Genomic DNA, 22950 nt, shown 5'->3' on the forward strand with positions numbered 1-22950 from the left:
CTGAGCAGCTGTGTTGAGTGCCGAGTGCAGGGGTGCGTGTGAAATCACAGGCACACGCGCTATCTCCATAATGCTCGCAGCATGAGCTGGAGAAATGTTTGAAAACTATATAGACAGTGTTTTACGGGTGGGGGTGCATACATTGTAATAGGCACGCGCGCCACTTTCATAAAGCTTCCCGCTCTTAGCGGGGAGTTTCTTGGCTTGCGCGTCGCATCTGTGATGCTCGTGGCATGAGCTAGAGAACTGTCTGGAACTGTATGGGCAGTGCTTATGGGTGGGGGTGCATATACTGTAGTAGGCACGCGCGCCACTTTCATAAAGCCTCTCGCTCGCTGCGGGGTTTTTGGCCATGCATACAGTGTTTGTGTGTAGGGGTGCATGCATCACAGCAGGCACGCTAGCTACCTTTATAGTATTTCCCGCTTTTACTGGGGAAGTGTGTATAACTGTGGGAACAGTGCTTGTGTGTAGTGGTGCATACATGACAATAGGCACACGATCTACATTTATGGGGCATCCAGCTCGAGCTGGGGAAGTATTTGGCACTGTTTGGACAGTACTGATATGTGGGAATGCGCACTTTAGTGTGGACACGTGACCCCTTAGTGACACAGGCAGAAAATGTGATTTCTGTGTGTTGCCGTTAAAACGGTGTTTGATTGCAGGTGAGCGAGTTCTGTGACTGGCCCATTGACTGCTGTACAGACATTTCCAGCCGCCTGTAAGGGGACTGGGTAATGTTTTACACGTTTTGGAGACGGGAGACGCCGCCCTGGCTCGCTGCTGCTGCTGAGGCGGTCTCTGGCGGCTCTGTGACGAGCTGGAGCGCTTGGGCAGGAAGTGACGCATAGCCTGCGAATCCTTCCGAGCTTCAGTGAAGCGTTCAGTGAACTCTCTTACCGTTTTAGACAGGATGCGGACGATCTCTGAGTCCATGCTGGTGCCCGTGCTCATGTCCGCTAATGTCGACGGCGCAGGGTCGAAGGCCGAGCCCGGCCAGTAGTTGGATGCAGCGTCAATGGAAAGACTGTCATCCTTTTCACCGTCGTCCCCTGACACGCCGAACGAGACGAGACCCACCGCTGTGTAGGAGGGGTGCTGGTCCGCCTGCGTTGAAATGGACTGGCGGCGGGGAGTTCTCGGGTAGTGGTGAAGCAGCAGGGACTGGCCCGGCGTGACGTCACTGAAGTCCGCGTGCTCTGGCGAAGGCCGAGCCCGGCCAGTCGTCGGATGCAGCGTCAATGGAAAGGCTGTCATCCTTTTCACAGCAATGCGTTTTACATAAAGACTTCAATATTTCTCGAGAAACTGAGTTTTCCCATAGCGTAAGCTACTTACGCAATAGGAGAGACCTCTCGATAGGGAACCAGGTTGTTAATTTTGGTTTGTTCTTCACAGGATGCTGTTGTATGGCATCAGAAGACTTATCGTGCAATAGACCTATGAACTACTTATTGGAAGACAGAAGCTCATCTCCTTTTGTGTTTAACATTATTTTATTTTTTTTATATATAAAAAAACAATTCCTACAGATTTGCAGCAACACAAGGGTGAGTAAATAATGATAAATGTTCTGATGGATGCAGTAAGCATTATATGTTGGTGAATTACCTTATAATGGAGGTAAAACGGCACAACAAAGTGTTAACCAAGAATGTGAATGTTTTTTTTTGAAGCTGGAGGATTATAAATCAGCATGATGGTAGTGTGCTCCACTGACCACTAGAGTATGCATATGGCCTAAAACTACAGCCCGCACTCACGCATGCACTTTTTCACAAAACAGCTTCGGTGAACAACTAAACAAAGGACTACGTGCAATCCTTTCGATATTTTAGCCAGTACGAGGAGTTAAACCGAGAGACAGATAACCCGTCAGAGATGCAAATCGTTCTCGCATCCCCGGTGTCGCAGCGATGGGTAGACTGTGGGCATTTCCACGAATGCAGCTCTCCACTGACCACTTCACGTCCCATTGACTCACGGATCTGAACAGATGTCCGGTCCGGAATCGAGACCGCTCCACCTTCCCTGGATACACAAATGTCTCGCGGTGTAGAGGGAAGCTGGCGAGATTTACACAGATTGAGCCGCAGCGTCTCGCGCGCCGGAGAGAGGATGAGAGGATGCTCGCGAGATACGGCCGGAGGAATGCGGAGCACCAAACTCTCGTTTTTAGCAATATTCCTACTTCTGTTACCAAGTGCGCAGGCTTCCGAGGGTAAGGAGATAGCTCATTTCTGCATTTGTGTCTTAAAATAATACCGGACGCGATTTTTCTGTCAGGCATGCATTGGCTAAAATGGATGAAACGTTAATTTGGTTGAAAATAAAGCATCGATAAAGCATTCACTTGAGAATAGCGCCTCAAATCAGACCACGATTTGCGGATTTCATCGGATAGCTGTCCAAAAACATCATATTAAACTTTTGCGCAATCAGAGCTTCAACGTTGCCTGTTATGTGAATGTGACCATTATTTAGAAAGAGGCGGAGTGTAGGCTACTTTTAGCGATTTTTTTTTAGCTCTTCGCTTTTTCATATTAGCCCTCGTTTTTATTCTAATATTTATTTTTGAATTTATTTATAAAAAAAAATATTTTTATATTTTTCTTTTGAAAATTTGCACTCAATAATGGTCTAGTCGAAGTTGAGTGTGTAGGCCTACTTAACTATAGTTTGGGGACAAAATTATTGTTCGATAAATCTGACAAAATCGCCCTTTGGGGATATTTTGGGGAATAACCTAGCCTAGTTATTTGGCAAAAAAAAGGTTTACGTTTAGGCATTACCTGTCTGTCTGTCTCTGTGTGTGTGTGTGTGTGTGTGTGTGTGTGTGTGTGTGTGTGTGTGTGTGTGTGTGTGTGTGTGTGTGTGTGTGTGTGTGTGTGTGTGTGTGTGTGTGTGAGAAATGAGAGTGATGTAATGTGATGGAGCGCACGTGAGTGCGGTATGTAATGAAGTGTGTGTAGGCGCGCGCTTGAGACTGCAGCTCTGCGCGAGATTGCAGCACTCTTTTGTCTTTAAAATACACAAATAACACGCTAAAATCACCTCAGTTTCCTCGACATAGTAAATGCATATCTGTTTCAATGCACACATCTTTTAAAACATGACATAACTGCACACATTCAAGCCCAAAGCGTGTAATCGGACTAATTATGTGTTGTGAATGAGATCATATTGCGAGGCGCGCCTTCATAAATCAAGCAGCGCAAAGCAGCTTTAAAACTATACGATTTAAAATGTTGATTTTGTGCCCTGAAAATGCTGTAGGAGCATCTGCAGAGGTCCTAGTTTTCTACACTTGGTGTGTGTGCGCGTGCGTGTGTGTGTGTGTGTGTGTGTGTGTGTGTGTGTGTGAGAGAGAGAGAGAGAGAGTTGCTTTTTGTGGTTTACAGGGAATTATTTTTGGTTACACACTAGTACTTGCAAGGGTATTATGCTATAAATGTGGTTTACGGGGACATTTCTAGTGTCCCTGTAATTACAATGGCTTAAAAAAAACATACTAAACAATGTTTTATTGAACATATCAAAATGCTGAAAAGTTTCTGTTAGGGTTAGGTTTAGGGATATGTGTAGGGTTAGGGGAACAGCAGTGTAGTCTAGGGCATATGTAAGCATATGCCGTATGCCCACCCATTCTTGGGATTTTGTGTATGCTCACCTATAATAAATTATGATAATTATGGCCGCCAAAACAACGAGATGGCTTTTGACCTGGAACTTTTCCCAATCAGTAACACTTTATTTGAATGTGTCATATTGCATGTATTTACAATAGTAATAACAGTAAATTATGCATAGTTACAAGCAACTATTCCTAAACCAAACCCTTACCATAACCCTAAAGTACATGTTGTTAATTAGTAATAATCAGTACTTACACTGTAACAAAGACACATTAATGTAAAGTGTAACCTTTCGATCTACTAACGTGATGCCGCAGCACCGCTGAGTGAAATTAGATTTTATTTTCATTTTAAAATGTTATTTTAAAAGATTCTCTCTAAACGCTCACAGAGCTTCAGGAGGTGGGAGCGCAACTGATGGCACGGGCAAGACAGACAGTTCAATGAAGCCAATCCACCAATCAGAACGTTCATTTCGGACGTGATTGGATATTTGCTAATCAATCATATTTTCAGTAAGGGATGGGACATTTCCATGCATAAGCATCCCTGGAGTAATCATAATTTGAAATATATACATTTACCTTTATGCATTTGGCAGATGCTTTTATCCAAAGCGACTTACAGAGCCCTTATTACAGGGACAATCCCCTCGGAACAACCTGGAGTTAAGTGCCTTGCTCAAGGACACAATGGTGGTGGCTGTGGGGATTGAACCAGCAACCTTCTGATTAACAGTTATGTGCTGTAACCCACTACACCACTCCACTCCACTCCATTCCATATATGCTATATTTATATGTAACTTGTGCAATTCAACTGTGAGAAATACTGCATATTATTGCACCTGTGCTAGTTTTTGATGCTCTTCGTAGATGCTGGGCAACTGTGCCCCGTAATTATACCATTATTTTAATTTAATTTTTTTTTAATTTTTTTTGCCTATTACTGCTGTCAGTGGTGAAATGAAGTTCCAAGCATTAACTGGGTAACTGCGTTGTGAGTGAGCTGACAGATCAGCATTGGACATGTTTGAATACCTCTCTTAAAGATTTTAATTAAATATTTAGTACATGCATTGGACTGCCAAATAACTTCTATATGTGGGAAACCAGGGCTAGTTGCCAATTGGGAAAGTTGTCACAAAGCAACTTTAACGTTTTGAGACAAAATTCATTCACTACATGTGTGTTTTCCTAACAGTTGGTTTTCATGGTGATTTATTTCAAATTTATAACTCAAAACTATCTTAGATTAGGATTCTTTTTTATGAATTCTATCACAACTTAAGACATTCGCTAATGAAGGGCTTGGGACCCCCTCTTTCAACACACCTGCCAGTAATTTTCATTTGAACCTAAAGATCTTGATTCAGGTGTTACATCTGCAGGAACAGGTCAGGCCTGAGAACTCCAGCTCTGTACTAAATATTTTAGCTCGTCAATATTTCTTTGGATGTCTTGTCTACCTGCCTTCATGACAAGCTGCAATATTTGAATGGGATAAATGTTAGTCTTAGAAAGAGAAATAAATGTAGTATCTATACAATTATAAAATATAAAATATATAGTTCCAATTCTGACAAATTCTGATTGGATGAGCCACATTTGAAGCCATTGTTAAATGCATACCAAATTACTAATCAGAATTTTTAGGAGTCATTTTTGTTTTATAAATAATTAAATAAATACTGAGTGCACCTTTAACTGTAGGCTGTTTACAGTTGCCAAGCAACACAGCAAATTGAAACATTATACAGAACATGTTTAAACAGGAGACATATGTATAAAATCATGACCACACATATGAGATGAAGACTCATATTATTAACCTTATAAAACCTGTTATATTCTACACAGGGAGGGTCCCCTCATGGGGGCAGGGATCACATGACTAGCCGAATTCTACTTGCTTAGTCTCAGTAACTGTCCTGTTATTGGAGACTTTCACTCATGGATTAAATTAATCCTGACTGTAAGTAGGACATTTGCACAATGACCTCTCTATCTGAAAATTATTGATTTTAATCGTACACACCACTAGGTGTCACTAGTCAAAGATGACAAAATTGTAGCAACTCATCACGTAATAACTGCATATAATGTAATACATATTACATTATTAAAGGTGCTATATGTAATATTGTTACTGTACTAAATAAAAAAATTACCATAATGTGTCATTAGAGAATTAGGAAATATGCTAAGTTGAAATACTGGCTTCTCTGATAATAATGCTAAAGCCAGTATATTCTACTTTAAACTTTCCATTCATGGCCAGAATTTCTGTTTATGTTTTGACCTGTGTGATCCCGCCCACTGCCCACTCACCAATAGTATTTCTACACTGCCTGGTTGCCAGATCTGAACAAGTTTGCAGGCAAACAACACTGCTTCTGCAGCCATGGAAACCAGCAAACTAACTGGATCAAAGAAAGCAGATTCCACCCGACCTAAAAAGCCTCACCATCCATCTAAGAACAAACATGACCAGAGGTGTAGTAAAACAAGGTTAATATTGGAGATGCCATTGGAAGATTGAGATAGCTTAAAGACCAGAAATCCTTTAAAACGGATGCTGAGTTGGCTAATTCTGGCAACCCGCATGAGCGTCGATTCTGGGGCGGGGCAGACAACTCTCCAATTTTTGTATTTGGACTGCAGTACCCATTTCAAATGCTTGTTGTCAATCTTACATATAATAATAATAATACATTTTAATTTCATATATAGCACCTTTTAATGTAATAAAATGTTCATAATGTAATACATTTATTATACTGTAATAATTTCCAAAAACAAAACAAAAGGATCCTTTTTAAGGCACAAGACATTGGTATTCCTTTACAGTACATTTTTTAAATCTAAATCTAGTCTTAAACTATCCACAAAATGCACCATATAAAAATAGTCATGCATTTATTATTATTATTAAAATGAATATTATTGTTGCTGTCAATGTTTTTGGTGTTGTTATTATTACTGTACATTACTTCTAATGTATAGCCAAAGACACTTGTAGTTTGTTGTTAAAAGAGGATATTAAATGCTTTTCAATTTGACAATGAAATGGTAAATATGTGGGCCCCATTTATACAAGGTTCCCTCAAGTGGGCCCTGTGACTATGAAGGCCCCCAGCCCTATTATGAGAACCTTTTGCCTTCCTTTTTCTAAAGAAACTTTTTTGAGCCACTCTTTAATCTTATAACACCACCTGGTGAAAGTTTCTGTGATCTTCCGGAAGTACAAGACCATGTAAAATAACTTTCAAAATAATTACCTTCATATTTTGATGCACTCATCTTTTTATGTGAAATCTTTGCTGATTTTGATCAAGTAAAATTAACAATAATGATTTTATTGTTACTGATATTTCAAAATGAGTATTTGTTGAATTCAAGCAACATGTGCTTAAAATGTTATTATTTTATGGAAAAGAGGTTTAAACAGGTTTAAAAAATATAAGTTTCTGACTATTATTTCATGTTAGGCTTTATATGGTTAAGCTTTATTCTTTGTATAAAAGGGCCTACATTACAACAAATAACTTGGCTTAGGTGGTTGGGAAAAAATAAAATATTTATATTTACTTTTTTACAAAAGTACTGATGTAAAGTTTGTTGAGACAAACTATAATGTTGGTCTGATAAAAAAAAAATTGTCTGAAAGTTTAAAATATTAAATGCTTGAAGTTATTACTTATAATTTTTAAGAAAGAAAGAGCATCTTAAAGCAGATTAAAGGGCTTGTGTGTACATTTTGACAGCTGAAGTTTGAAATTCCACATTCCAAAAACAGTTTTGTAGCTCATTTAAATATTCTGTCAAATGTAATGTAGTCTAGGGGATTTTTGTACACTTTGAAAAGGCTTAAATGATGCCTCAGCAGGGCGTTTTGATGGAAGAGTTATAATGGTAGCCAAACTGTGGGGTCATTGCAAACAGGGTTGAGAGGGATATTCAGCCCAGGAACATGTATTTATAGCATTATAACAGTAAAACAAGAACACAGCAAGCAAATAATAATACAAATAAATAAAATGATGCAATTACTTGAAAATTATTTAAGCTCTCCATGTCTTTATACCACATATGACATTCAATTAGATTTTCACTTTCTGATAGAAGGCTTCATTGCATCAGTTGTAAAAAAATAAGTGAATCTTAAAGGGTAACTAAACACCTGCTCAGAGTCTGACTCCACCCACTAGAAATATTTGAAAATGCTGGAAAAGTGGGCAGACCCCGGCGGGGATAGAGGGAACGAACCGAGTGCGGGGCTGAGCGGGGGGGGGGGGGGCGCACCTGAGACTCGTAGTGACGGATTAATTGACAGCTGTTGTCAGACTCTAGGTTATTATTATTCCTCACACGGTCGCAAGACGACATGTACATGAATCTGGCGTGGTGAGCTGGAACCTGCTTACGTCAGCTGTCACCGCTTACGTAACGAAGTACCGCAACAGCCAATAGGAAAATTCAACTGCAGTAGCCACCGTTCAACCTGAAGAGGGCAGAACTCAGACCTTTTTACACCATATATTGTAGAATTAAAACACTTTATACACAAATGTCAAAAAAATTACTTGAGTCAATGACCAGTACTAATAAAGCCCCATGCTTACAGATCATTAACTAAAAAAAGTTGGTTTAGTGTTTAGTTACCCTTTAAAGGAATTGTTCCCCCAAAATGAAAATCATTTACTCACACTCATGCCATCCCAGATGTATATTACTTTTTTCTTCTGCCGAACACAAGCACATTTTTTAGGAAAATATCTCAGCTCTGTTGATCGTTTCAATGCAAGTGAATGAGAAACAGTGAGAAACAACTCTCATTCAAATAAAAGTCCTTTTTTACTATAAATCTCCACTTTCACTTTTAAGGGCACTTCTATCCTAAGAGTTCTTTTTGGTGATTTACATTCTTTGTGCAAATCAACATCTACTGGGCAGGGAGGAGAATTTCTATGATGGCTTGAAGGTGAGAAATTGATGAGAGAATTTGTATTTTTGGGTGAACTTTCCCTTTAATGTCAAGTTTATCTACTTAAATAATAACACTATAGAACTGTAAATGTACATAAATATTTCAAGATATACAGGCTCACAATTAAAATTTTCAGTGCTTTGTATTTGAGATAATTAGCATAGCAACAGAACCATTGAAATGTGCAACAATGAAATGCTGAAGAAACAACTAAGGATAAGTGATTGTCTTTATATTTTTACAAGCCAAAATGCAATTTACCAACAATAAAGAGTAAAAAAAGTAACTCTTTTTGGAATGTAAATTATTTGGAGAGCTGCACTATGTTACGGTCTCTTTAAGAGGGTTATTGTGCATGATACAATATTGAAGGCACTCTACAGAGTTTAATTGTTTGAGAGCTGTAAAGTTTTTGTACAGTGTTGTGCTGTTGCATCTGTATTCATTTACTTTAAGTATTATTTTATTTTGTGACAGGAAACACTATTGTTATCATTCTGCTGTCACGAACCCCGCTCCCTCGCTCCGCCCCCTCGAGCTTCCACGCTCGTTCCGCCCCCTTGAGCTCGCACGCTCGTTCCGCCCCCTCGAGCTTGCACGCTCATTTTGCTCCTACGAGCTCTCATGCTCATTAGCAGGTCTCCCTCCTCGGGCTCACATGCCCGCTCCCAATCGCCAGAACATTATGTACACCTGCACTCGTCTCAATCACCCCTTTATTCGTTACACCTGCACCGCTCGTCAGGTCCCCTATTTATACCACAGCACATTCGTTTCACACCGGTTGGTTATTGTGTTTAGTTTCCCGTATCTTTGCCCCCCGCTAGTCTCATCTAGTTTTGTACTCCTCTGGTTTACCCCTTAGCTTGCCAGCTCCCCTTGTTCCCCTGTCTTTTGCTCCCACTAGTCCCGTCTAGTTGTGTCTGATTCCCGGCTTCGACCTCCCGCTCTCGTTGACCACTCTCTCCCGGATTTGCCCCTTTTCTCTACTTTGATTCCCCGGCTTTTGGCCCTACGCTTCCCTCGACAACTCTTCTCAGGATTTACCCTGTTTGTACTTTTGCACGCTTTGTGGAATAAAGCAGTTTCCTCTGACATTGTGACTGTCTCGTCTTGTGTGTGTGTGTGCGGGTTACAGAATAACCAACCCTAACCGAAGACAGTCACAATGCCCCGCACTGAGGATTCGCGCAGCTCACTAGAGCGGAGGTACACGTCACATTCAGCGCGAGGAGCTACTGTTTGGAAACTTGACCAAGCGCTCGCGGCCCAGGGGCAGCAGGTATGTGCTATGTCTGATTTATTTCACCCTGTTTCACCTGTGTCTGCCCCTGAGCCCTTTGATGCTCTCCATGCATCCGCGAGCGCCGTATGCTCTCCATCCCCGGAGAGGTTTTATGGCTCTTCTGACGCTAACCAAGGGTTTTTCATGCAAGGCAGCGGTTATGTAACTCATAACCCCGCCCTTGACATTATGGAGCCAGCAGCCCGACTCTTGGTTTTGCGCCAAGGGAGCCAACCCTTAGAGGCTTATGTTGTGGATTTTTGTGCCCTGGCCAACCAGGTGAATTTTGAATGAGCCAGCCTCATCATTCATGCCTGGTGGTCGCTGCTCTCTCAACCTGGCTCAGTTTATTGACCTCGCCCTACTGTACGCTGGTTCCTCGTTTACTGTGGGGGAGGCAGAAACTGAACCAGCGTTCCATACCACAGCCCCCATCTCGAAGCCTACCACGGCCCCCGTCTCGAAGCCTTACACGGCCCTAGTCCCGAAGCCTTACACGGCCCTAGTCCCGAAGCCTGACACGGCCCTAATCCCGAAGCCTTACATGGCCCTAGCCCCGAAGCCTGACACGGCCCTAGCCCCGAAGCCTGACACGGCCCTAGTCCCGAAGCCTGACACGGCCCCAGTCCCGAGGCCTGTCACGCCCCAGTCCCAGCCTGTCACGGCCCCAGTCCCAGCCTGACACGCCCTAGTCCCAGCCTGACACGCCCCAGTCCGGCCTGACACGCCCCAGTCCGAGCCCGACACGGCCCCATTCCCAAGGCCTGTCACGGCCCTAGCCCGCCTGGCACGCCAGTGAGTCAACGCCATGCCAGCCACGCCAACGAGCCAGCGCCCATGCCGCCCGCCACGAGCCAGCGCCATGCCCACCACGCCCACGAGCCAGCCCATGCCGCCACGCCAACGAGCCAGCCCATGCCCGCCACGGCCAACGAGCCAGCGCCCATGCCCGCCACGGCCAACAAGCCAGCGCCCATGCCCGCCACGGCCAACGAGCCGGCGCCCATGTCTGCCATGGTCAGCGAGCCAGCGCCTGTAGCCTCGACCGCCCCTCGGCTTTGCTCCGCCCTCAGAGTCTTCCACGGCTCTGCCGACCTCTGCTCCGCCCTCAGAGTCTTCCACGACTCTGCCAGCCTCTGCTCCGCCCTCAGAGTCTTCCACGGCTCTGACAGCCTCTGCTCGCCCCTCAGAGCCCTCGCGGCCTCCGCCTCACGAGCCTCCCAAGGCTCCTCCTCCCAAACCTCCCAGGGCTCCTCCTCTCGAGCCTCCCAGGGCTCCTCCTCTCGAGCCTCCTAGGGCTCCATTTCTCGAGCCTCCCAGAGCTCTACCCCTCGAGCCTCCCAGAGCTCCGCCTCTCAAGACTCCCAGGGCTTCTCCTCTCGAGTCTTTCAGGGCTCCCCCTCCTTCCAAGCCTCTCAGGGCTTCTCCTCTCGAGTCTTTCAGGGCTCCACCCCTGAAGCCTCTCACGGCTTCCCCTCTCGAGTCTCTCAGGGCTCCTTCCCCTCTCGAGTCTTTCAGGGCTCCTCCTCCTCTCAAGCCTCTCAGGGCTCCCCCTCTCGAGTCTTTCAGGGCTCCTCCTCCCCTTGAGCCTCTCAGGGCTCTGTCCCTCGAGTCTTTCATGGCTCCACCCCTCAAGCCTCTCACGGCTTTGCCTCTCGAGTCTCTCAGGGCTCCTCCCCCTCTCAAGCTTCTCACGGCTTCGCCTCTCGAGTCTCTCAGGGCTCCTCCCCCTCTCAAGCCTCTCAGGGCTTCCCCTTTCGAGTCTCTCAGGGCTCCGCCCCCAAGCCTCTCGAGCCTTCAAGGACTCTGCCACTAGAGCCTCCTACGGCTCCGCCTCTCGGGCCTCCTACGGCTCCCCCTCCAGAGCCTCCCACGGCTCCACCTCCCGAGCCTCTCACGGCTCTGCTCCCAAAGACTCCAGAGCTTTCTATGGCTCCGCCTCTCGAGCCTCCTACGGCTCCGCCTCTCGGGCCTCCTACGGCTCTACCCTCCGAGACTACAGAGCCTGCCAGGTTGTCACCTCGGGGACCTCCCACGGCGCCACCTCCCTTGGCTCCACCTCCAGAGCCTTCCAGGCCTACCTCGCTAGAGCCTCCCACGGCGCCACCTCCAGAGCCTTCCAGGCCTCCACCTCCAGAGCCTTCCAGACCTACCCCCCTAAAGCCTCCCTTGGCTCCACCTCCAGAGCCTTCCAGGCCTTCGCCCCTAAAGCCTCCTTCGGCTCCACCTCCAGAGCCTTCCAGGCCTCCACCTCCAGAGCCTTCCAGACCTACCCCCCTAAAGCCTCCCTTGGCTCCACCTCCAGAGCCTTCCAGGCCTTCGCTCCTAACGCCTCCTTCGGCTCCACCTCCAGAGCCTTCCAGGCCTTCGCCCCTAAAGCCTCCTTCGGCTCCACCTCCAGAGCCTTCCAGAACCCCACCTCCAGAGCCGCCTACAGTGCCGCCTCTGACGGCATCGCCTTTCACGGCTCAGCCCGGACTTCCTGACCCCCTCCCTGTCCTGTGGCCTCTTCCCTGGCCTCCGGACCCTATTCCCTGACCTCCGGACCCTGTCCGGTGGTCACCTTCCAGACCCCCGGACCCAGTCTCTGCCCTTTGGATGCCCCCTAGATCTCCCGACCACCCGCCTGTCTGCTATGTTCCCCCTGACCTTGCCTTGAAACTGCCCATTGACCCCATGGACTGTCTCATTTCCCTCTGTGCCCCTTGGACTGCCTTCGATTTTGTTTGTGTGTTTTGTGGGTTGTCTGTTCAGGGTTTTTTGTTTGTTGGGATCGTCCAGCACCACTTCCCAGAGGTCGCGCTCCTCGCAACCGAGCGCGGCCGTCAGGAGCCGTCCGTTTTAGAGGGGGGAGTACTGTCACGAACCCCGCTCCCTCGCTCCGCCCCCTCGAGCTTCCATGCTCGTTCCGCCCCCTCGAGCTCGCACGCTCGTTCCGCCCCCTCGAGCTCGCACGCTCGTTTTGCTCCTAAGAGTTCTCATGCTCGTTAGCAGGTCTCCCTCCTCGGGCTCACATGCCCGCTCCCAATCGCCAGAACATTATGTACACCTGCACTCGTCTCAATCACCCCTTTATTCGTTACACCTGCACCGCTCGTTAGTTCCCCTATTATATCACAGCACATTCGTTTCACACCGGTTGGTTATTGTGTTTAGTTTCCCGTATCTTTGCCCCCCGCTAGTCTCGTCTAGTTTTGTACTCCTCTGGTTTACCCCTTAGCTTGCCAGCTCCCCTTGTTCCCCTGTCTTTTGCTCCCACTAGTACCGTCTAGTTGTGTCTGATTCCCGGCTTCGACCTCCCGCTCTCGTTGACCACTCTCTCCCGGATTTGCCCCTTTTCTCTACTTTGATTCCCCGGCTTTTGACCCTACGCTTCCCTCGACAACTCTTCTCAGGATTTCCCTGTTTGTACTTTTGCACGCTTTGTGGAATAAAGCAGTTTCCTCCAACATTGTGACTGTCTCGTCTTGTGTGTGTGTGTGCGGGTTACATCTGCAATGCTAGGAATGAGGATTTCAGAGATGAACTGATTGAGATTGTGAGACTAAAGTCAGTATTCAATTTGTGATGATCTTGTACCTGAAGCACGTTGTTCATCCATTCAACTAATTGTATCTGTTCTCGCTGGGTCTTCTGTGATCCTTCCCCCACTGTTATGTGAAGTGTCCATAATGGCGCGACAGCCAAATGTATCGTCTCTCTCACAGCCTGCTCTCACATTTGTTTGGGTGTGAGATAATAAAATACGGTAGAGACTGCATTCGCTATGGAATGCAATTCTGATCCCTTAAATGTATGGTGTATGTAAACTTCTGATTTCAACTATGTGTATATATATATATATATATATATATATATATATATATATATATATATATATATATACACACACCGATCAGCCACAACAGTTAAACCACCTGCCTAATATTGTGTAGGTCTCCCTAATGCTGCCAAATCAGCACCAACCCGTACAGAGTGGCTATCTGAGTTATCGTTGACTTTGTTTGTTCTAATCAGTTTGGCCATTCTCTGTTGACCTCTCTCATCAGCAAGGCGTTTCCATCCGCATAACTGCCGCTCACTGGATGTGTTTTGTTTTTGGCACCATTCTGAGTAAATTCTAGAGACTGTTGTGTGTGAAAATCCCAGAAATACTCAAACCAGCCCGTCTCACACCAACAATCATCCATGTGATTTTCTAATCAGCCAATCATATGGCAGAGGTGAAGTGCATAAAATCATGCTGATATAGTTCAGGAGCTTCAGTTAATGTTCACATCAACCATCGGAATGTTGAAAAAAATGTGATCTCAGTGATTTGGACCATGGCATGATTGTTGGTGCCAGATGGACTGGTTTGTGTATTTCTGTTACTGCTGATCCTGTATGCAGCAGCGAAGCAACTCCTCTCACCCATTTTGACCACTGCGCTAAAACAAGTGTTTAAACATTGTCTTTAGACGAATCTGTGGAAGACAGAACACAGTTGAAACGGGGTGGCTGATGTGCAAATTGGATCGTATAACCATGTTCGATGCACTCAATCGGAAATGCCCGTATGAGCTCGCCACGTGTCCACGTAATAAGACAGAGGGCATTTGGCTCGTTCATTATATGATACAGTGCGCCACTCGTCATTGGAAAGCAGTTGTGGGTAATGTGTAGACTTTGAAGTGGAAAAGAGCTCTTTATTAAGGAAGTGTGAGCATCTTGCGCATGTGAAACGAGCGCTGTACTCTTTTTTTTATTTTTTTTATTTGAATGTGAGACACAGAAGCAACAATTTGAATAACATTTTAAACAAAAACATTCCTTTCCCAACAATCCGCAGTGGGGAAGAGGGGACCAGCATTGTGTGTCTCTAATCAAGCCTTCTCATGGAAAGCTCCGGAATGAACTGCAAGCTCAGCATTACACTTCATAGCGCTGTGCTCATCAGGAGTGCTTTTGCTTGGGTTTATTTTTTCCCCATCTGCACGGGGCTCGTGTTGAGGTAGTTGCCTATTTTTGGGCCACGGCTTTTGTGGCTTTACTGGCGGCTCGGCGGTGACTTTTGGTGGTGCTGAGGCAGCAGGCGTGGGGGTTTTAGCTGGGCGCTGGCCCAGGACAAAGCGGAATCGAGATAGTTGGCATGAAATATTTCTCAGTATTGGCATAAAATGTCTCATCACCTGTGAGTGTTGCTGAGCTGTGAGGTAGCACTCAGCAAACTCATCCACAGAGCTACCGAATAGACCAGCTGGAGACAGGGGAGCATCAAAGAGGGTTTCTTTTTCCGCATCACACATTTCAGTGAGTGTCAGCTAGATGTATGATCCAGGCCCACCAGGTTGCCCATTGATTTGGCAGTGGCCTGTGCAGTGACTTTAGTGGGCCCCCAGTGCTAAGTCGAAGCTCTTTAAACATCTCTGGATCGTAGCCTTGCTCATCCATTTGTTTGACGAGCTTAGCTTGGAAAACTTGGAGCACCGCCTTCACGTGCAGTGCTGAACCAGCTTGGCCCGATGCCGAGTATGCTTTTCCAGCCAGTGCGTATGTTAGTTGACATGGCTTGGAAGGATGAGTGGGGCGCGATTTCTACGTATGGCTACTCGACAGGCAGAGATATGCCTCTACCGCATAACCGTTGTCTTCCCTTGGTCCACTATAGTGAGTCGCTGTGCGAGCATGCTGAATAGGGTGCACACCAGGTTCTTGTCAGTTCGTTATGAATGATGCTGTACATGGAGATTGAAGGGCTTTTGGGGCATGTAACGGGCGAACACATCTCTCATGTTCGTTTGATGGCATAATGTGTCCTTAAAGAACACTTCATGGCATCTTTAAAAAGACGTGAACACGTAAGTGACAATTTTGTATATATATATATATATATATATATATATATATATATATATATATATATATATATAAATACACAGATATAGCAATAAAAGATACTCATGCCGAAGTGCTGTGTGGAGCAGTTGTGTCACTGAAGTGAGGACTAGTTCACCAACGAAGCATCTAGTGGTGAGGAGTAGAATGTATACCGGAACACTGCAGAGTAGCGGAGAGCCTTCTAAGCTTGTGAAGGTTCCATCCATTGACTTATGTATTTATACAGCAACTAATGTAGAGGCTTCTAAGACGAGAGATGAATCGCTGTCTTGAAGGAAGAAAATTCTGAGGAATCTTGTTTCTGCGCCTGCTTGTAGACAGCTTCGCGCCTAAAAGGGTGGGACTTAAACACCATAGTCAATCTTAGAATTGCCATTATTGTAGAAGGGTTTCAACTAGGTTGTCAGAAAAGGAATTTCCAATATGCGTCAGCATGACGCAATGTCGATTGAACTGAATCATAAGGGAACACTTGAAGTGCGCTGCTGAAGAAACTAGCTTTACTGAAAAACTGAACAATTTAAATGTTAGATGAGAGATGCATATTTATTCACTAACTTATAACAAGTCAGAGGACCAATCAGCTTATGCTATGGGAGCTGATTGGCTTAATATGTCACATGTGAGCAAACTGATTGGCTAACAGATAACAAGTCAGATAAGTGTCATGCTACCCTTCGAATATTTAGCATGTGAATGTGAGTACAGATTTGGCTAAGGCTTACCTTGTTAAGAAATGCTCCTATTTGTCATGGCCAAAGGAGACCTTACCATGCAAGCTGCTGGAAGGAAACCACTAGCAAACCACCTGAGCAAATAGCATTTTCAGAGAGTCAACTCTCAAAGCATACTGCAGAAGAAACCAGCTTAACTGCAAAACTGAGTCATTTAAATGTTAGACAAGAGAGAGATGGAAGTTGATTGGCTACCCGATAACAAGTCAGGGGACCAATAAGCTTACACCTTGCGAGCCGATTGGCTTAACATGTCACATGTGAGCAAGCCGTTTGGCTAACAAGGCAACGATCCTATCAGCTTGTGCCACAGCGTTGCATGGCTGAACTTTGGTCATTTTTGGTTTGGCTTAATCTGGTTCACTGAAATAACTGAGTTGAGTTGCGGGGATTGGTCTGATTAAAATGTTTTACTGTTGCAGTGCATGCTGACGAGAAAAGCCAAATTAACTTTGTCCTTTTTAAGCTCTTAAAACAAAGTTTAATCTGCAGAGTAGAAGGCATATGAATGTGTGTCTATATCATGAACATAAATTACATTTCCTGAAGAAATGTAAATCTAATGCTGCTGCATTAGCTGATGATTTCATACTCACCCTCAAAGGTAGTTTTGTTGATTGGGGTACTCGTGATGGAATTCATGATGCTCGCCCTAATGTATTTTTGAATAGTCCTCCAAAATCTGGCCTTTTTCCCACTAATAAATTCAATCCAAACAAGATGTGCAATTATTGTCATGATAAAGGTATCTGGAAAGCAGACTATAATTTATGTTCTGGATTTAATGCACATTTCAAGTTTGCTGTCCTTGCAGCAAGGCTTTGTCACAATTTATATCTGCTTTTAGCATTCCTAAAATTATTCAGAGTGACCAGGGTACTAACTTTACCTCTCATCTGTTCCAACAGGTTTTGAAACCGCTGTGCATTAAACATAACCTCACTAGTGCATATCATGCGCAAAGCCAGGGCGTGCTGGAAGATTACACCAGACGTTAAAGTCTGTGGAAATACAAATGAAAGAGTTGATTGTCTTTTTTTTTCTTATGTGTGTTGTATATAGCATTCAGGATGAGCACAGATAAAAGACGTTTCTTATAAAGTTTCTTAGTTCATTCTTTTCTGAATCAAACTGTGCGTGAATGTTAACATGTCTCTCATTCTCAGGACCAGTTGGGCCTTAAGCCCTTTGGTGATACTATTTATCTTGATTAGGTATGCTGGAGCAATATACTGTATACACTGTATATTATTTTAGCCTATTTTCAAGATTTATCCATTTCAGTTGAATAACAAATTTCCATCTAATTGAGTTGCCTAATCTTTAACTAAATAAAATGTATAAATCTTACAAAATGCAAGTTTTATTAATACATTTTTCAAGACTATTTAATTGAATAATTTAAGTTCATCATTCAAATATTATTTACATTGCCAAGCCGGTTCTCGCCTCCTTTCCATTGGACTGCGTTACATGTATATATAACTGCAATGCATGCCCCATAAAGTTAGACTTGATGACTGCAGTACGAGATGGCACGTTCTGACGTGAAGATTGGTGTTCTTGATCTTCTACAATAAGGACTTCTGCTGAAGCTTTGTTCAAGTCTCCTGGTCTTCTCTGCGAGTTTCCAACAAGTTGCTTCTCTGTGCTTACTGTGTGCTGTTGGAGAGGGACTGGGAACAGGGTTTACATTTGCTTATATTGGCTGCACGAGAGGTGGTACAAGAAAGTACAGGGTTCAGTCCAAATTAGGGTTGGGCGATGTCCCCTAAATTGGCAGTTGCAACCTACTTTATCAGTAGGTTGCACGACACGTGAAGCATTTTTTTTTAGCTTTCACTTAAGAAGAGTTGTGCACTTTATTTTAATATATCTCTTTACATAAATACTATTTTCCACTTAAAAACTATAATTTCATTATTTTACTCACTGATGAGCAAAAGGTCGAGGCAGAAATGACCATGTACCTGCAGGAATTGGCCATTGATGGGGAAGAGGACCCGCTGACTTGGTGAAAACGAACGACAAAAGGTTTCCGTTCATGGCAAGTTTAGCACGGAAATATCTGTGCATATGTGCTACCAGTACTCCATCAGAGCGGGTCTTCAGCACAGCGGGTAGTGTAGTTACTCCAATCCGCAGCTTATTAAAACCAGATAAAGTGAATATGTTTGTATTTCTGGCCAGAAACATCGAAATTTAAACATGGTCTATGGTGAAAGATATTACACTTCTTTACGCATTTTTCGCCATCCGTTGCGGAGCTATTCGATTTTGCATATTATTTTTTAAACGTTCATTTGTGTAGTTCATATGACCACTTTACAATATTTCAATAACATAATTTATTTTGTAGCCTGTGCTGAAGTTAATTGTGCTGCTAATTGTAAGTGAAATGTTAATGCCGAGTTTCGGTCTGAGTGTTGTACCTGTTTTCATGTTCTTTATTTGTTGTTCTTCTATGTTTTAATAAATGTGTGTTATTCACATTCACCTTGTTTCTTTCATTTGATTTGACATTATGGATTTATGGCCAAGAACATTTTTCTTTAAAAGTATTAACCAGACAAAAGTTATTTGACGTTCGCTGGTCTGGGTTTATCTAAACTGCCGCTTCAGTGTATACAAGAGCTATGTGACAATGAGCAAGATTTTCTGAGACACTACAACTACTAATAATTCATTAATAAAGGCTATTTTCTTGTAGCCTACAACATAACATATTTTAATCTAAATGTACAGTGTAAGACATGTAAAAAAAAGACAAGAAGCTAACAATGTCCAGATCAATATTTGTGTAGCCTGCCTGACACGGTATTTTCACAGACTAACACGTCACGTCTCTGGCATATACCACAGTATTTAAAATAGCATATATGCATTAGTTATATTCTCAATTTAATTTACAGAGCAATCCCTGCAAAGTTTTTAGGTTAACTATAGAAGAAACTAGGATTAGTGAGTCACACTAGCAAGACTCGCAAAAGGGGGCGTGGCATCACGATGGTGGGTCTACATCGTGATGTTGGTCAGCCATCACGACGTCCATCGGCACAACCCTAGTCCAAATGATTTAGTGTTTGGCCACAAGGTTTGTGGGCTTTTGGCTGTGTCGATCTCCATGCTGTTTGAGTCTCTGGCTGTAGTTCTGACATAGTGTAGGGATATTGCACCCAATGATTGCATTTTGCGTGGATTATCTTATTGTTTTTAGCGATAGCTGTGACACTTACCATGTTTACACACTTGTCTGAGTCATGGCTCAGTGTGAATTTAGCAAAGTGTGAGTTGGCTTAGGCCACCGTGACTTACCTTGGGAGGTACGTCACGGTATGGGGAAGGTGGTAGGAAATTCTGAGGTTCGTCCTGTGCAGGCTAAAATAGAAGTCATTTAAAATGTTCGATCTTCAATGACAAAAAAGGAGCTTGTGCAAAGGATAAGTGGGATATTATTGCTCTTTTTGTAGAAAATTGTCCACTGTTGTAGCTTCAAGTCCCTGTTATGCTCTCCTCATGTCCTTGCAGAGTCGTGCATTGATGGGCCATTTTGCAGGTTGATGCCAGTAATGTCAGAGCTGGAGCTATACTCCAGGAGTCTGACGCGCAAGGTGTTGTCCATCCTGTCTGCAGCTTTTCAAGAAAGTTTAACTCGTACCATCTTAACTACTCAGTTGTGGAAAAGGAAACGTAAGCTCTTATTTGGACATTGCGACATTTTGCTGTTTATGTTAGTTCAAGCGTGCCTGTTGTCATCTATAAGGATCATAACCCATTAACATTCTTGAACTCTTCAGTGTCCATATCAGAGACTAATCCACAGGTCTTTGTTTCTGGAGTCATGTTGTCTTGACATTCGATGCATTCTTGGGCCAGAAAATGTCATGGCTGATGCGTTAGCGAGGGCCCTTATATTAAAAGTACATTCAGCCCAGTTGGTTTTTTTGTTTTCTAACGATGATATAATCTTTCAAAATGTGTAACAGGGTGTCTGAGAGAGAGAGAGAGAGAGAGAGAGAGAGAGAGTGTGAGAGAGATGCAACCCACCTTCATTTTTAGTTTCTTATGTGAACACAGATTTTCTTTTTGGCCATGTGTGGGGTAAAAGGCCCTTTGTCACCTTTCTTGTCACCTTTCTTAAAAATCTCAATTTTAATCAAAACAACCTTCTGTTATAATTTATTTCCACACAAGTTATGTTGCTCCATCAATATTCAATATGATACATTTTGTGACAAGAAAAAACGAATTTTCCATAAGATGTGCCTTTAGCCCATTGTACCCTACACATTAAATATACTGAATATAAATGTAAATTATTAGTGGCTAAAATAGCTCTTTTAACAGTGGTTAAAATAGCCTACATCTAATATTTAAATGCTTAAATGCAGAAAACAAACGGAAAGCTTCTTGACTAGCTTAACCAACGTTAATCAACTTCCTTGGTCAACAAGCTTTTGCTGAAAGACCATGCTGGATGACCAGCATTTTTGCTTGTTAATATGATTGCTATATATGTTTGTAGATACCATCTTGACCAGCTCCAAACAAGCAGAAATGTCATAAAATTTCGATACATTAATTACTGATCATGATGATATTTTCTCTATAATTCTCTTAGTGACATCGATATGTTAACATTCGCCGACATTTAAATTAGATGCTTGATTTGTGTGCTTTCCAATTCTCTGTCAGTTGGCATTTCATTTAATGTAGTCTGGTGTAATAACTATGGGAGACCACAAGGGGGAGATATAACATTTACTGTACTTAATACCATTTGCTGGTAGAACAACGCTCAGATATCACACACAGGATGCGGTGATGTGGTGAAGTTGGCAGTACAAAGTTGTAAATATATTCACCAAACACATACAAGTTACAAAGGATTTTGAATTTATCCAAGGATGAAAGAAGTGATATTGACGAGTTTGCAGGTTAGTGTATGAAACTGGTGTAATTGCACAAACTGAACAATTAGAAATGTCGACATTTGTTTTGTAATTTCTCTGTATGTAGCTTTGAATAGGTTTAAATCAAGCTGTCAAACCACAAAAAGACATACTTGTAACTAAAATTAAGTTGTGTAGGCTATAAGAAAAAATCATAAACACAATATATCATCCAGTGATGACTAGAGTAAATCATCTACAGTGCATCCGGAAAGTATTCACAGCGCTTCACTTTTTCCACATTTTGTTATGTTACAGCCTTATTCCAAAATGTATTAAATTTATTATTTTCCTAAAAATTCTGCAAACAATACCCCATAAAGACAACGTGAAAGAAGTTTCTTTGAAATCTTTGAAAATGTATTAAAAAATAAAAAGTGAACAAAATCACATGTACACAAGTATTCACACCCTTTGCTCAATACTTTGTTGAAGCACCTTTGGTACCAATTACAGCCTCAAGTCTTTTTGAGTATGATGCGACAAGCTTGGCACACATATTTTTGGGCAGTTTCTCCCATTCTTCTTTGCTGGACCTCTCAAGCTCCATGAGGTTGGATGGGCAGAGCCATTTTCAGATCTCTCCAGAGATGTTCAATCAGGTTCAAGTCTGGGCTCTGGCTGGGCCACTCAAGAACATTCACGGTGTTGTCCAGTAGCTGTTATCTTGGCTGTGTGCTTAGGACCGTTGTCCTGTTGGAAGATGAACCTTCGCCCCAGTCTGAGGTCCAGAGCACTCTGGAGCAGGTTTTCATCAAGGATGTCTCTGTACATTGCTGCATTCATCTTTCCCTCGATCCTGAAAAACATCCCCACAGGATGATGCTGCCACCACCACCATGCTTCACTGTACGGATGGTATTGGCCAGGTGATAATTTGATTCAACCAAGTTTTTGAGCTGGATGAGCTTTGTTAGCCTAAAAAATATCCCCTTTTTTTTATTTAAGTTTACTTGCAGCCATAATGCTATTTGTTTTCATGCACTATGGTGAGACACAGCGGTGTGAACTGTCAGGATGCATGAAAGCACAGGAGAGGTATTTGATGTTAAAAAGCATCTGTTCTTTTCCACCAACATAGATTAAAGGCAGATTGTCAAGGGATTACCAGCACCTTCAGCACAAAGTATCCATGTAGAGAAGTGTTGCTCTGAAATGAGATTATCGGTGGCAATTTAAAGAGATTACAGAGTGTGAGGTTTGCATGGATTTATGCCGAGAGAAGAACGGGAGATATTTCTGCTGCTCACATGGAGACAGTTTGGCGTTTAGAAATGTACCGCCTGGGGTGCTCCTTTGTGAAGTCTGTCCTGGAAGTGTGAGTTTAATTGCTTTTCAGGAGCCGGGAGAAAGGCTTTGTGGGATTAGATGAAATGTGTCCCGTCTCTGGCCTTGCTGGAAGTCTCATCCACGAAACGATGCTAGAGCAGGATGTGCTGCTATTCAGCGGAGGCGTTAGTATTTGGCTGTGA

General features: G+C 43.5%; 1 protein-coding gene across 2 annotated transcripts in view; it reads left to right on the forward strand.

Moving 5' to 3' along the window:
* The first annotated feature begins 1771 nt into the window (after positions 1-1771).
* Positions 1772-22950, forward strand: part of LOC127622883 (UPF0606 protein KIAA1549L-like) — a 113914-nt gene continuing 92735 nt past the window's right edge. For both annotated transcript variants that reach the window (XM_052097012.1, XM_052097013.1), the window contains exon 1: positions 1772-2224. In XM_052097012.1, the coding sequence (XP_051952972.1) occupies positions 2047-2224 (178 nt within the window). In that variant the 5' untranslated portion in view covers positions 1772-2046. The remainder of the gene's footprint in view (positions 2225-22950) is intronic.

This window comes from Xyrauchen texanus, chromosome 29 (genome assembly GCF_025860055.1).
Source record: "Xyrauchen texanus isolate HMW12.3.18 chromosome 29, RBS_HiC_50CHRs, whole genome shotgun sequence".
In the NCBI taxonomy this organism is placed as follows: Eukaryota; Metazoa; Chordata; class Actinopteri; order Cypriniformes; family Catostomidae; genus Xyrauchen; species Xyrauchen texanus.